We start from the raw sequence: 15,966 nt of genomic DNA, 5'->3' as shown, positions 1-15,966 counted from the left end.
ATATATACTTATTGCCATTATGTTAATTGTTTCTGGCAGTTTTGAAGTTCCTCTGTTTCTTTTTTTTCTCTTGCTCTCCTCCTTTGTGGTTTGATGACTTTGTTTAGTGGTGTGCTTGGATTTCTTTCTCTTTCTCTTTTGTGTATCTACTATAGGTTTTTATTTTGTGGTTACCATGAGGCTTACATAGACTATTACAAATGTAAGTTGTTCTATTTTAATTTGATAACTTAAGTTTGAATACATTCTAAAGCTCTATATTTTTACTCTCCCTCCCTTCTACATTTTCTGTTTTTGGTGTCACATTTTACATCTTTTTATTTTGTGTATTCTTACCTTTTTAGTTTTGGGAGTTTTTTTACTACTGCTGTCTTTTAACCTTCCTACTAGTTCTATAAGTGATTAATCCACTACTTTTTGTATATATTTACCATTACCAGTGAGGTTTATACTTTCATAGGTTTTCTTGTTACTAATGAGTGCCATTTCTTTTCAGCTTGAGAAGTCCCTTTAACATTTCTTGTAAGGCCAGTTTAATGGTAGTGAACTCCTTTAGCCTTAGCTTTTCTGGAAAACTCTTTATTGCTCCTTCAATTTTGAGTGATAACTTTGCTGGGAAGAGTATTCTTGGTTGGAAATTATTTTCTTTAAGCACTTTGAATATATTGTGCCAGTCCCTTCTGGCCTGCAAAGTTTCTGCTAAAATATACGCTGATGGTCTTAGGGGGTTTCCTTATATGTAACAAGTTGTTTTTCTCTTGCTACTTTTAAGAGTCTCTCCTTTTCTTTAAGTTTTGACATTTTAATTATAACATGTCTTGGTGTTGGGTCTCTTTGGGTTCGTCTTACTTGGAACTCTCTGGGCTTCTGGGATGTGAATGTGTGTTTCCTTCCCCAGGTTAGAGAAATTTTCAGCCATTATTTCTTCAAATAAGTTTTCTGCTCCTCTCTCTCTCTCTTCCTCTTCTCCTTCTGGGCCTCCTATAATGCAAATATTAGTACGCTTGATGTTATCCTGTAAGTTCCTTAGGCTATGTTCAACTTTTCTCATTCTTTTTCTTTTCTTGCTGCTCTGGGTGAATTCTACTGCCCTGTCTTCAAGTTCATTGATCCTTTGTTCTGTTTCATCTAGTCTGCTCTTGAACTCCTCTAGTGTATTTTTCACTTCAGTTATTGTATTCTTCAGCTCTGTGAGCTCTATATGGTACTTTCTTATAGTTTCTATCTCTTTGTTGAAGTTCTCACTGTGTTCATCCATTCTTCTGAGTATGGTGAGCATCTATATGACATTACTTTGAACTCATTATCAGGTGAATTATTCATCTCCATTCCATTAAGATTTTTTCCTGAGGTTTTATCTTGTTCTTTCATTTGGACCATATTCATTTGTTTCTTCACTTTGCTTGACTCTCTTTGTTGGTTTCTATGCATTAGATAAAACAGTAACCTCTCCCAGTCTTGAAGGAGTAGCCTCATGTGGGAGATGAACCTTATTGTTCAACCCTGCCCTAGCTCTTTGTTTTCTCTCACACTTTTGTGATTGTCCAAGAAGCCTATTTTTTTTTTAATGATTCCTGGTAATTGAGGGTGTACCAAGACCTGTCAGTGTCCCAAAGGGGCAGGATCTCAGTCAGTAGATGAATTCAGGCTGATTGGAAGCCAGACCCTCAGGCAGCAGCTTTTAAAGTATGCAAGTATATGTACTCCTATGGGACTGAAAGCATAGGCCCCACTGGCACAAGTGCCAGGTGATTTAGAGCTGTCCCCTGGGTGGCATTTGCAAAAACCAGAGCTCCAGATGAGTACATAAACTCCTGTCTGGGAGATACCAGTAAGTTGTAGCAAGGCAGAGGGAGAGCACAGTGATGGCATGCACCAGCCTGCATTCCCTGAGAGCACATTTGTACTACTCTAGATATGTGCCAAAGCAGAAACCTGCTCCTCAGGCCGAAGCTCTAAGCCAAGGAAATAAGCCTCTTTCACAGAAAGACTGGGGGTATATTTTAGTCTGCTGTCTGTAAAGTGCCCTGGGGGTGGTAACCTGCCAAGAACTCTGTCTCCAATTGTTAAAGTCCCATGGGATCCAGGAATGCAAACCCTCCTGGCCATCAGAGCCAGGTGATCAAGGGGCATCCCTTGGGCAGCAGCTGCAAAGACAGGCACAGGAAGTAAAAACTGGGGTACCAGATGTGTGTAAATGTTTCCCTCTGGGAGATAGTGGTGCTCTGGAGTGTGGCAGAGGGGGAGCACAAGTACAGCATCCGCCCTCCAAGGTGTCTAAAAAGGATTACAGTTAGCCCTTAAGATGTGTTTTAATTAGAAGAGTGCTCCTCAGGCTACCACTATGGTGACAGCCTAATAGGCCTCTTTCACAGAAAGACTGAGCTCCTGGGTCTGCAGTCTCTTGCTGTTCCCTGGAGGTGGTAGCCATTTAAGAACTCTTTCTCCATTGGTTACAGTCTGGTGGGACCCAGAAATTAAGCCCTGCTGGCCACCAGAGCCAGGAGTAGTAGTGACCTGTGGTGGCAGCCACAAAAACTGGGGCACCAGACACGTGTAAAAGCTCCCCTCCAAGAGACATTGGCTCTCTGAAGCACAGCAGAAGGAGAGTGTGAAGATGGTGCCTACCAGGAAAGAGAAAAGAAAAAGCCTAAAGTTTATTAAAAAAAAGTAAAAGAAAAAGTGTCCAATGGCTAGAGCAAGGTGGAAGGAGAATGTGAAGATGGTGCTGGCTGGGGGTAAAAAAAAAAAAAAAGATGATGCTCTCCAGATGGATCGAGGCAGAGGGAGTGTGCAAAGATGGCACTCATCAGTATCTATCCCCAGAGAGCATCCCACCAGGCCCCCCAAAATGTGTCAAATCAGATGCCTGCCTCAAAGACAAGCAAATGAGCCTCTCCCACACCAAGCCCAGGCTCTTGTAGATAGGCTGCTTCCGCACTGGGTCCTGGTGTGGGTGAGTCCGAGCACACGAGCTCTTTAAGAGCCTTTTCTCCTATCACTATAGTTTTGTGGATCTTGTCTATGTGAGCCTATTGGTTTTCAAAGTTAGACGTTTTGGGGGGTTGTCCTTCAGGTACAGGTCTTAAAGTTGGAGGTGCCCAATGTGGGGTCAAACCCTTTGCTCCTCAGGGAGAAGTTCAGGTTTTGAGTTCCCTCCTGACTGTGGGTCACTGCACTGGAGGTGGGGTTTATGGCAAGACTGTGTCCCACCCTCTCCTGTTCACTTCAACATGGGTCTTCTCTCATTCGCCTGATGTGTAGGAGTCGCTCAGCCAGTTTTCAGGTTTTCTTCAGAGGAAGTGTTCCATACGTAGCTGTAGATTTGGTGTCTTCGTGGGAGGAGGTGAGTTCAGGATCCTCTTGCGTCACCGACTTGAACTGGACTATTCCCTGCAATTTTGATTTCCATCCTTACACAATCAGAAAGGTGAGAGAAGCCACTGCCCAGCTGCAGCAAATCCCTGGCCATAGGGCCCCAGGGCTTTGTGTTTGATCCTCCTGTTGCTAAGTGGTTACTCTGGGACACTACCCAAGCCAGCTTCTCTGCTTTTCCTAGGCCTTGAGCCTTGGAATGAGAGAGTCTTGCAAACACTTGCTCTTTTCTCCATTCCAGAGTCTGTCCCACTGTGAGCTCATCACAGATGATGGGATTCTGCACCTGAGCAACAGCACCTGTGGCCATGAGAGGCTGCGGGTACTCGAATTGGACAACTGCCTCCTCATCACTGATGTGGCCCTGGAACACCTAGAGAACTGCCGCGGCCTGGAGCGCCTTGAGCTCTATGACTGCCAGCAGGTTACCCGTGCAGGCATCAAGCGGATGCGGGTAAGTGTGGGGGAGGAATCAGTCACACCTGGCATAATTTCTAAGCAAACAATGACTACATCAAGAATCAACATCCAAGGAGCCAGCCCAATGGTATGGTGGTTAAGTTCATGTGCTCTGCTTCGGCAGCCCAGGTTTCACTGGTTTGGATCCCAAGCTCGGACCTACACACTGCTCATCAAGCCATGTTGTGGCAGTGTCCCACATACAAAATAGAGGAAGACTGGCACAGATGTTAGCAACAATCTTCCTCAAGCAAAAAGAGGAAGATTGGCAGGATAGCAACAGATGTTAGCTCAGGGTCAGTCTTCCTCACCAAAAAAGAATCAACATCTATTTACATTCTGTCCTAAGCCAATAGTTATGCAAACTGATCTGTTAGACAAGTGTCTCCTTAGACTTCTTCAAAATGTTCTTATTAGAGCCCACCCTGGAAGATTCAACATCCAGAATGGGTCTAGGGTGGAGGTTCCATGTAATCAGATGATCAGCACCCTTATAAAGAAAGAGACTTAAGGTCATTACCAGTAGGAGCAAGAACGTGGTCTTGGCTAATTTCCGGGTGAGAGGGCTTAATAGCATGTGGCTTTCTTTCCCCGCATAGTTCACCTATGTCATTTTCTTGAATATGCCTTAAGTTTAGGCAACTTTGCATTTATACCCCAAAGCAGCCCCAGGGTGCTACAGCTGTCCAGAACTCCACTCAGTTTGCATACAAGGCCAGTGACTTTCTCTGGGCAGAAATATTAGTTTCCCTTTGTCTTTAGAAGGTGCTGTTTTAGGGGACGTGTATGTAAACAGGAGTAACTCTGTCCTACACCAGAAATTCTCTTTGAACTATTTGCCTAATAGTAAAGTGAAATAGATTCTACATGAGAACTGTGGGCTTTTCTAGGATTATGCATATAATCCTAAAAATACCAGTGTAAAGACTACTCCACTTTTTTCTTTTTTCTACTTTCAGGCTCAGCTCCCTCATGTCAAAGTCCATGCCTACTTCGCTCCTGTCACCCCACCGACAGCAGTGGGAGGAAGTGGACAGCGACTGTGCAGGTGCTGTGTCATTCTCTGACAGCAGCTGCCTGGGACCAAGGCATGATGAGATGTCCCTTCCTCCAGAGAAGACCCGAGTCTTCCTGACCTACTCCACTGTCACCCAAATCTGTTGATTCTCCATTGGGAAAGGCATTTACAGGTAAAAGACTTCTGTAGGGATTGCAGTAACTCTGGTGATAGTTTTCACCTTTATTCTGCTGTGATGCAATCAAATTAAAGCCTGTGTCAGTTAACACACGGCAGGAGAGGTCTCAGTGCAGCCAGGACCGTGCAATAAACCCCGATCTCTTGAGAGGTGGGTGCCTTCCCAGGTTCGAAAGTCCTGCCCTCGGCTTTGTCAGCGTTCCTCAAACAAACCATCAGTGTTAGCACCAATTGAGCAAAAAAATAAGCTGTTGTATTTCTACCTGATACTTAAGCCAGTGGGCTAGTTTAATTCACACTGATTCCATTTTGATTAGCAGGACTTTTCCACTTTGAAGATTAAAGCAACTTTATCAAAGTGATTGTACTGCAAATTCCTAATGTCTGATACTTTTATATGTAGAGATCTATGTGGAAGGCAAATAGGTTTCCATGAGACACCAAAGAAGTGAGGACTCTCAACTGGGTGAAGCCGGGTCTTCACCTTTCTGTCAACTTGTCATATAAACTTTTGGGGACCAAAAACTAAACAAAAGCAACTCAGAGTTTGTGTTGCCTGGTTGGAAATTATAGGCTCTGGGGTATGCTATAGCACATAATGCATTTTTGTTATAGGAGAAAAGCTAATGTCATCTCCCACAAAATTTTGGGGACCTTAAAGAAATAGAACTGATTAAGGCTTAAGTTATCTATAATATAATCAATTAAAAATAATGAATGGATGCATGTAGAATGAGTGTGATCTTTTTTCCAAGTTTATTTTAAAATCTTAGAAATCAAGTTACACCAGAACTGTTTGAAAATTTTACACACTTAAAACTCAGATCAGTAAAGTGTTGGCACCTTTTAGACTCATATAAAAATGAACAAACCATTGCAATGCTTAAGTCAGAGGGTTTTATTGCTATAATCTTATGGTAGACAATCTGAGCAAAACCATTTTCCAATTTCATATCTTCCTAATATTACCTAAAATCTGATAAGATGATCTAGTTTGTGCTCTGTGCTGTCCATATTTGTGATTTTTTTAAAGATTAGGAACCCATCGCCATCTTCATTGTGAACCTCTGTGTTAATGGTAGCCAACGTTTCCTAGCAACCACTCTCCAAACTGAAGAGTTCAGAGCTCAAGGGAAGCTGAAGTGAAATAGCAAAAATGAGAGATTTTCCCATGACTAACAATACCTCTTAGATGGACAGTTTTAGAAGCATTTAGGATACAGTGCCTCAGCTACATTCTAGAAGGGAAGGCAGATACATCTACAACCGCATAAGTCGATTTAACAGGATTACTGGAATAAGCATTAAAGTCCTGATGATTTTATTGCCTTATGGTATACTCTAGTATTCCCTGGTCTAAAAATTGTGTGTAACCATAGCAGTTACTTAAATATACATTTACACCACTGTGTGGAGGGACAAATGACTGATGCAGGAAGCTATTTAAATAAACAAAGGAGCGTATTACACAGACTTGCTTCAGTGACTATGAATTGTAGTTTCTATTTAAAAATTTAAATGACCAGGGCCTTCCATACATTATCTCTCTCTTTTGAGCCAGGACACAACCTATCACAGCTACTAGACTGGCTGCTCAGTGTCCCATCACCTCAACCTCTGCTAAGGAAACCACGTTTGCTTCTTTGAGTATGGAACAGTTACTGGAATAAGTGTGCTCAGTTGCATCAGCTTTGAGGAAACAAACTGAAAAGAAACCACCACCACACGGGCTTCATCTCTTCTAGCACAGGACTGGTGTGTACTCAGGACATAGACACGGAACCCCTTGATCCTATGACTGATCACACTGGCAGGAACTGGGATTTTAAATGAGACACACATTTGCAAAACAATCGGAAAACATTTATTATACTGAAATGTATACATCCTACTATTAAAAAAACAAAGTAGCAAATTTGCTGGTGCCATAATTGAACCTGTTTCACTGGGACAGACTAATGTTCACCACCACTTGGTGTAATTTCAAGTTTGATGAGCTTTTAAAATTCTTTTTACCCCACTTCTAAAACCTGATGAGGAATTCAAAATAGCACACAGCATTAAATGACATTTATTGTTCCATAAATCTTGAGACTCAAAAAGGAATGCTAAATAGACAAGCAAAACTCTAAAACAATTAAGAGAGAAGCTCACTTCTTTCCCAAGTGATTGGTACAGAAAACATGTGGGTCACACAAAAGCAAAGGGAAGATGACAGAAAGGAAAGCTCTCCTGCTCTAGGGTCTGTAGGAGTCACAGATATTTTCAAACCGAAGATGGAAATATTTAGAGACAGTGCTGCTTCATATCAAATACCCCCTTTATGAATAAAACATAAAATGTCAAACTTGTCTTCTGGGAGAGATTTCAAACTCAAAATTACTCACTTCTGTTCTTCCTGAACAAAGATAAGGATCAAATCTGGGTAAGAGGACAGAGATGGTATAATTAAAATGGAATCAAAGTTTAAAAAAAAACACTGGGTTTGCTATACCACAACCCTCAAAAATGCTTGCTGATGAACTTCGGGAAGACTTGAAAACAGTGGATTCCCTCTGAAAAGCAGACTAGCAGACAAGCATTTGGTTTTATGAAAGAGATACTCTTTTTTATAGAAAAAGAAGCTACTATGTGGTGTATAAAAAAGCCTCTAATCAGCAGAATGTTCACCCATGATTGTACTAAAGCTTAATATTTGAGAAGTGGTGTAGGGAATTTTTATGGTACAATTTAGTGTTTGATTTATCATGTCTAGTGTTCCATGAATAATTTCAACTTGTTGATAACGAGGACCCCTTAACACCAAGTCAGAAACTATCATACTTCTCCCCCTGCTTAAGTCACCTATTTCCGATGTCTGGGGAAGGGCTTTGAAAATGTCTAAGAACAGGATGGTACAGGGTAGAGTAGGAAGGGTGTTAGAGACAGAGAGGAGGAGGAAAAAGAGAAAGAAAACCACATGAGTTTAAAAGACAATGGGGCTTCAAAAATGAAAACCAGAAACAAAATGCTAAAAATGGAAGCAGAAGCGAAAGTTTCTCAATAAAACTGTGACAAAGCAAAACACAAGTCTTTGTACCTATTAGGATTTACACTGATCCTCTCACCAAGGTACTCTTGATAATGCAGTTTGCTTCGAGCCCGGCTTCCTGGCTTGGCTCTTCCTCCATCTGGCATGATCGCATCAGACGCACAGCCTTAGACATGATTCTTCTGAGAAGGTGCCACGCCTCTTACCTGACCACCAATCACTGCATCAGCACACTGCCTCTCCGCAGACAGATTCCATGCTGGCTCCACAGCAGCACTGTCCCCACCTGCCCCAGGTCAGCATAAGGTTCAGGCAATAAAAGCCAAACTGGCACAGAAAGGTAAATGCCCACAGTCCATTTTTACATTCATTTCCAAACCGCATACAGTGTAAAAAGACAGCACAGGCTGCTTCTAGGAACTGTATCTACTGGCCTCTGCCAGAGAAGCAGGCAGCCCTGCCTGCACCGTGGCCCCCAGAGCTGCACGCATGCTGTCCGGACGTGCTCACTCTCACGAGGATGCTTGGCTATGGCAGTGACAGTGAGGAGATTCGCCTCTCATACAGCTCATTAGAAAGGTCATCTTGTGTTTTCAATATGAAACATTTCATACGGTAAAATCCAATCCCAAGACTTCTTGGATTCAGTCTTCACACACTTTTAAGCGTGACTTTATTTGGTACTGAATATAGTTCAGACTATGTAAGACATCATTTCAAAATTATGTGGATACCATCACCATTTTCAGCTACAAAAAAAGGAAAGAAGGTACAATTTTTTTAGCCAGGCTTAGGAAAATCAAGGCTATTAAAGTGAAAAGTCCCAGAAATCTACACCCTTCCTCCCCATTTCAGAATTACCTTTAAATAATTCTACAGGAGCAAAAGCCAATTAACTTGCTCCAGCTCCTCTTCCCTAAGGCAACAACATGTACACATTCCCTTTCAGATATTTTGCTTTCCCATGTCTGGCCCGTACTGCTTGCCAGTTCTAGGGCGGTGGGGGTATCAAGACCAGCAGCGAAAGTGCTGGAAGCAAAGGGGCAAAAGCTGGAGGCAGAAGAAGTGAAAAGCCTGTGCTGCCAGGGCAGAGGACCATCAGCTCCACAGACATACAAATCAACTGACTGCACACATCGGTCCTTGCTGGAAATAATGTTTGAACTGCTTAGAGGTAGAGCTGAAACATTTTAAAAATCTATCATTATTTTTGCCTGATGGCCTAGTGTTTCTCAAGCAATGGTGAGAAGCAGTACAGGCATTCATGGAGGAACAAATGAATTTTTTCATGAGAACAACGGTACCCTGAGACTGGAGGGGATACCTGTGATGCCTGACGTCAGAAGGGTCCACTGCTTTCACAGAACTCTACCATCCAGTTACAGTACGAAAGCCCTTTCTTAAATGATGTGAGTTTTGTGAGTAAAATTGTATTGCTTTGAGAACAAAAAACTGAGCAGAAGGGTACTACGCTAAAGATGTTTGTGAAAGTAAAAGATAAAGTAAACCAGTTCACAGTTAAAACTCAACCTGGCAGGTAACTTGATGACATATGCATCACATCAGGCACAAAGTGACATCAACTTCAGCACTGTTTTGGGCTACTCCCTTCCAGAGTCACTTCTAGGAAAGAGTGACACAGGATATCCTGCTCTTCAAAGTGCAGCTTTTGTGCAGGACTGGAGTTAGATCTTAAACCACAGGCTTTTAAAAGTCTCTTTCTGTATAATAATTTAACATTTAAAAATCCCTCCTTTGGAGGCCGGCCCCATGGCCGAGTGGTTAAGTTCGCGCGCTCTGCTTTGGTGGCCCGGGGTTTCACCGGTTCGGATCCCACCACTCATCAGGTCATGCTGAGGCAGCGTCCCACATGCCACAACTGGAGGACCCACAACTAACAATACCCAACTATGTACTGGGGGGATTTGGGGAGAAAAAGGAAAAAGTAAAATCTTAAAAAAAAATCCCTCATCTAACTCTTTAATTGCAACTCACGTGAGCCCTGTCCAGGCCTTCTTTGCACATTCTCCCCTAAATGACCCCAACGATTTCACAGCTTTGAGTCACCGCTGATATGCTCAAGGCTTTCAGATTTACATTTCAAGCCCAAGCCTCTCCTGCCAGCTCCAGATGGGCATAATCACTGCCACCTTGACAATTCCAGATACTGAAATGGAACTCCTGCTGCTTTCTCTTCACCATTCCTAACGCTCTACTGGGACCACTGTCTGCCCAGCTGCTCTTACAAGAGTCACAACCACTCCTCCCTCAAACGTGGAGCCCAGCAGGGCCCTGTCTATAGATGTATAGGATATCATCACCCCTCACCTAGATGATATCTCCTGCCTTCAGCCTTCCCACCTTCTCTTCTCTCTCCACAGAGTTGCAAGATGGAAGAAAAATCTAATCAGATGACTCCTTTGTTTAAAGAACTTCACTGACTTCCCAATGCATTTCAAATCAAGTCTAAACTACCATCAATAGCAGGTCCTGCTGCCCGTCTTGACTTCATTTTGCTCTGCTTGGCCCTCACATCCTGCACGGCAGCTCCATGGCCCTCTCTCAGGCCTCCAAAGAGGCCAAGCTCTTTCCTTTTCCTTTACCCTGCACTTGGGATGCTCCTCGTATGGTCGGCTCCTTCTCACTCTTCAGGTCTCAGCGTTATCGACACCTCCTCAGAGAAGCCTTGCCTAACAGGCTCATGTCCCCCTACCCAGATCCCCCTTGTCCATAAGCACTCCACACTTTCCCATTCCTTCATGGCACTTAACATATCTGTAATTATGCTCATCTGCTGGCCAATTCTGGTTTGCTTTCCCCACTCTAGAGTTCCACGGAGTCTGTTTTGTTCAAGATCTTTCTAGCACCAAAAGCATGGTATCTGACACATGATGCTCAGTGAAACACTGGCTGAAGGAATTGAGATTTTTTCCCCCCAGTCATCTAGAAGGACTGATTTCTCCTCTTTATTTGCCAGTTAACTTCCATTACAATCGCTAGAAACATTCTCTTGATTCATTTGTCAAACTCTCTTAAAATTAGTAAAGCCAGCATTTTCAAAAGTAAACACACAAGATGACTGCTGATTACAGGCACACACACTCTTTCATGATTCCAGCATTTCAAGACACATGCACACATGCAAAGTACCTTTTACTGTGGAGAATAAAAAACAACTCTCATCTTGAAAGTTCTGAACCATCTAGAAGGATAAAGCAGATGTATAATTAAGATCCAACTGTCCTTTCTTTAGAAAAGATTAAAATTAGTAAAAGAAAGTGTCATAATCTATATGTTGTCACACAAGTACAGGACTCAACAGCCAAAATGGTAATTCATGAAGGCAGTGTGACGTAGTAAAAATTTACACCTGCTGCACTGGCAGGGCCTGCCCATGACAGTCCTTGTGAGATCTGATCCCGTGAATAACCACTCTAAGGACAAGTCACTGCGTTAAGCGCTCTTCTGTTACTACTTGCTCATCACTGAACACTGGCGGGGGAGGAATTGTACTTCTAACCTTACTGTTTTTTAAAATTACTCATCAAATAGTGGACAAAAGGAAAACACATCCAAATGCCTGTCTACATAAAAAGGGCCAAAGCCCCCACTCACCCAGAAGTCCCCCCATGAGTGTCTGAACTGAAAAGGGATGGGGGAGCCACAGTTCTCCCCGATTTGTGTTATTATATCACTAGGATATCTGAAACTCTTGGTTATAAATTCTTACAAATTTTGATCCCCAACTCCCTGAAAACAATTCCCATGAGTACTGGGCAAAAGAGATCACAGAATTTTTCCCGAGTTCTGCAATGATATATATAAAAGTGAACACCAGTGTGAATGGGAAAAGCAAGAGGGCATGCCAGTTCGAGTTACCTGATCGCTAACAAGAATGTGAATACCAATGGGACCCTGTCTGTAAACCTGGTTAATCTGGTGGAAAGGAATATTAAACACCAATGCAAGTTTTCGAGCGACTTCTGAGGCAACCATTTCTTCCAAGTAGATTGCATGATAAACTGAAATGAAAAATAAGAACAGCATCTTAGCAGTCATCTTTGATCTGTTTTCTACCTCATCTAGAGGAAGGTCACACCTTTCAAAGTACTGAAAACAAACAGAAGAAAATGGGAACAACCTGATAGTTCTTTCCCCCTTATCACCCATCTGAAATACAATAATGCATTAAGTTTTTGTGCTCACACCTAGAATACCCAGTAACAGTAATCTCTGTACAAAACGATTTGAGGTTTTAATTTCTCTTAAAAACAAACAGGAATTGACTGCGGATGCGCACAGGAGATCTTTTTGGAGTAAGATTGTGGTAATGTCTGCAAAAACTCTGTAAGCTTACTAAAATATCATTGAATTGTATACTTTAAATGGGAGGATTTTATGGTATATAAACTCCACCTCAAGAAAGCTGTTTTCAAAAACACGTGTTTCTAGCAGTATATACAAAGAATCCTAAAAAGGGTCATAGTTTTTTATTCAGTAATCCTACTAGTGGGAATTTATCCTAAGAAATAAAAGCTACCTCTCCTCCCTCTCCATGCCCCAAAGAATTAAAAACAATGTAAAAGATGCCACACAAAAAGCTAAGGATGCAGACAATGCAGCCTGGTTCCTCTTTACAGAAAGTCCCAGTCCACCCAGTGTTCTGTGTTTCTAGAACATGTGACTCAGCACAGCCGCATGAGTCTGCCTCTTGTGGGTCCTGCTCCCTTCCTGACTCAGGCCCGACATCCATCAGGAGTATCAGTGCTGGAGCTTTGCTTCTCTAAACAAGGGCTTTTCCTGGTGTGTGTACAGAAAGCTTCGCTAATTATACTTTATGAAAAGCTTAGAATTTGGAACTATAATTAAAGACTATACAGATGATCCAGAGCAGGGGTCACCAAACTACAGCCTGTGTGAGCCAAACCCAGCCTTCCACTTGTTCTTTTAAAATAAAATTTTGTCAGAACATGGCCCATTGTGTCAGATTGTCTATGGTGCTTGTGGCACCACATGGCAGAGCTGAGAGGGAAAGAGACCCTGTGGTCCACAGAGTTGGCAAGATTCACTACCTGGCCTCTCAGAGAAAAGGTCTGCTGTGCCTGATCCAGGGTGAAGTTCACCAATATGTCCACACACTCCTCCATAAACACTCATGTTTGAGGATACGCCTTCCAAAATATTATAATACTGACCACACGTAAATGATACAGAAGACCTTGGTGATATGTGGAGAGCTCCTTTAGACTTTTTATCCTTTTAGACTAAGACTTTGTATCTTTAGTCTTAAAATTCACAGCTTTTGAACTCAAAATGATACCAATGGAAAGCTCACCACAGATGCTTTCCTTGGGATTCTGCAGTAAAATTCAAGCTGCTAAGTATTTTTCAGACTCTACTCATTATGAGAGCAAACAGCTGCCTCTCTGAATTCCATAACACATTTTTCTTTGAAAATTCTGGGTGTGCTGCCCTTATTTTGTTTCAGAATTTGGGAAGAGGGAACATATTTCCACATACCACCTTACAAATGGGAAAACATGTGCCTTTAAAAAAATGCTTGCTTTTTTTTTTAAGGATCATATTTAGAGGAGGGGAGGAGGGTCAGGATTTCTCTCTCTGCCCTATCCAGCACTCTATCAGACAATTAAGGCAAACCTGCAGGATGAGAAGCCCCCCAGTACTCAAGGGATAATGACAGAGAGCATATTTACAGTAACAAAAGGCCATGGCACCACTCACTGCACCAAGCGCAGTGCTGGCCAGATGCTGTGAGAGACAACTATACACACTTAGTCCTGTTACACAGACGCATCTTTGCTCATGTGATATTTTAAGTTTTTCCCCAATCAGTAAAATGGAAAACAAGAAAAGAAAAACCCCCTGCTTTCCAAGCTGCAAATGTTATAGTCATCATTTCAGTAAATCTGAGATTAAAAAAACAAACAGCAAAACCCCAAACCATTCAAGCTAGTCTTTCACTTGTTAGAGGTTTCTGGCATAAAGAACTATGTAAAAAAAGACCCACAGTGTGGCTGAAATCACTGAGAAAGGCCAATAGTTTCCTCTTCTTCCAACAACTTGAACCAAGAGCTGCTGCCTCTCGTTGCTGGCAAGACCCCTACGGCAGCAACTCTGCAGTCCTGATGTGACAGGAGTCCTCGAAACCCTGCTCAGTCTCTCCCGTTTCTGCCTCCGCATCAGAAAGGGTCACAGGAAGCTGAGATGCCCTTGATACCCACCGTAGGGTGTCCCACTGCCACTCTCGCCTCCACTGCCTGCAGCATGCTGCTGCCCCTGCAGTGGTGTGCTGCTTGGCTGCTCCTGGCAGACATAGATGGTTAAGCGGGGCCTAACCGACCTGTAAGCAGAAGATGCCACTCATGAGTCGGGGAGACAAAGCTGCCTCACCACATGAACAAATGATAACTACAGGAATCTAAGTTCTATTTCCTTATGAGAACTTTACAATGTTATTTTATTATACAAAATAATTTACTAATAAAAATATAAAAACACACACCTCACACCAACTATCACAGGTGGTCTAATCTGATGATCCAGACTCTAAACCATTGAGATGGTCTGTCAGATGCTGGTAAATTTAAGTTTCAAGATTAAGTCAGCAATTTAAAATCAGTTAAGATTCAATTTTAATGGAATTCTCATACCACAAGTCTAGAAATAGCAATGATAGTAAATGGATCTTAAAAGCCAGCACAGTTTACGGTTCTATCATTTTAATTCACAATGAGAAGTTTACATTTTTAATAACTGTTTAGTAGTAGTCAAACGACCTTGAAAACCATAGATTCTGTATAGCTCACCTAAATGAGAAGTTTGTTTTCTTGGCAACAAACCCAGTCGTCTTCAAGAAATCAGTACTGCCCATGTGCATTTCTACCAGTCTTACAGTCTACCTCTGCCCTCATCAGTGCCTGCATCATATCTGGGCCTGCCCTGAAGGTGTACACAAAACAGTCTTCTTGTGAGCGCGATGCTGCCGATGCTCGACAGCGCACACAGGCACACGCCAACCCAGCGTGGAAACACATTCTGCCCAAATTCCCCACGCGAAGAAAGGTACATTTTTATTTCAAGCACACAGTTCCTTTTAAACACAGTATTTTACCTTGACTTCAGTGAATTATAGAGCCGAATTCCATCGGCTGCACCACATATTTGTACTAAATCCTCCTTTGTCAGTTTTAATAAGTCGGCACCTGGAGAACAGCAGAAAGATTCTTCTCAAAGAAATGGAAAAGAACTAGCAGGACTGGCTACTTTATGGCATTTGTCTTCACACAGTTAACTGTCCTTCAAAACCATCACAGGTATCCTGAGTATACACATATACATGAGCAACACAAGAACACACACACGCTCTCTGTCCCACAGAGCCAAAAAAAATGCTGGCTCTTCCATGTCCTAAATCAAGAAGGAGCTTAGAAGCCCAGAGTCTGGTGAGGCAGATCAATGGGGGGGCCCTATACAGGAGTTCCCCACCTACCTTATTTTGGCTGGGTGGTGGATGTGTGGATAAACGTGATTCTGACCCCAGATAATTAACCTTAAGATCACTCAGACCAATCTTGTATTACAAAAAAAGGAAATGGAAGTCCAGAGTTTGGGGGACTTGCTCCAAGTCACACAAGTCAGCAGCAGAGCCAGGACTAGGCCTCTTTATACGGCAACACACAGTGAAAAGTCAAACATTCTGGAAAATAACTCTGTCACAGCAGCCAGTTTCAGGACAAAAGCATGGCAAAGAATTGCATATTATACCTTAAGATTTCTCCCACAAATAGTTGGTAAATGTAAATGGCATGATATTTAGGATTTGCTTTAAAATACAACAGAAAAGGGGGAGAGGGTAGAGAGCTGGCCTGACCAAAGGCTGATGATT

The 15,966-nt window shown here is 42.4% G+C and overlaps 2 protein-coding genes across 25 annotated transcripts in view; one reads left to right on the top strand and one right to left on the bottom strand.

Annotated features, from left to right (window-relative positions):
- Positions 1–15,966, top strand: part of FBXL2 (F-box and leucine rich repeat protein 2) — a 126,501-nt gene that overhangs the window by 97,952 nt on the left and 12,583 nt on the right. For 9 of the 19 annotated variants that reach the window (XM_023620782.2, XM_070238053.1, XM_023620786.2 and 6 more), the window contains 2 exons: positions 3,617–3,829; positions 4,794–5,762. In XM_023620782.2, the coding sequence (XP_023476550.2) occupies positions 3,617–3,829; positions 4,794–4,901 (321 nt within the window). In that variant the 3' untranslated portion in view covers positions 4,902–5,762. Of the gene's footprint in view, positions 1–3,264; positions 3,545–3,616; positions 3,830–4,793; positions 5,763–6,590; positions 13,034–15,966 lie in introns of those variants that run through there. The other 10 variants (XR_002800726.2, XR_011426984.1, XR_011426983.1 and 7 more) reach the window with 5 other exon arrangements.
- The window catches only part of UBP1 (upstream binding protein 1), a 53,178-nt gene continuing 44,082 nt past the window's right edge, over positions 6,871–15,966 (bottom strand). For 3 of the 6 annotated variants that reach the window (XM_023620780.2, XM_070238052.1, XM_005600853.4), the window contains 5 exons: positions 15,193–15,283; positions 14,303–14,421; positions 11,940–12,082; positions 11,211–11,262; positions 6,871–8,809 (listed from right to left, as the gene is read on the bottom strand). In XM_023620780.2, coding sequence (XP_023476548.1) covers positions 8,772–8,809; positions 11,211–11,262; positions 11,940–12,082; positions 14,303–14,421; positions 15,193–15,283 — 443 coding nt within the window. In that variant the 3' untranslated portion in view covers positions 6,871–8,771. Of the gene's footprint in view, positions 8,810–11,210; positions 11,263–11,939; positions 12,083–14,302; positions 14,422–14,583; positions 15,021–15,192; positions 15,284–15,966 lie in introns of all 6 variants that reach the window. The other 3 variants (XR_011426980.1, XR_011426978.1, XR_011426979.1) reach the window with 3 other exon arrangements.

The sequence above is a fragment of the Equus caballus genome, chromosome 16, assembly GCF_041296265.1.
Source record: "Equus caballus isolate H_3958 breed thoroughbred chromosome 16, TB-T2T, whole genome shotgun sequence".
Classification (NCBI taxonomy): Eukaryota; Metazoa; Chordata; class Mammalia; order Perissodactyla; family Equidae; genus Equus; species Equus caballus.
Note: the sequence above shows the minus strand (reverse complement) of the source record. Positions and strands in the feature narration are given on the sequence as shown.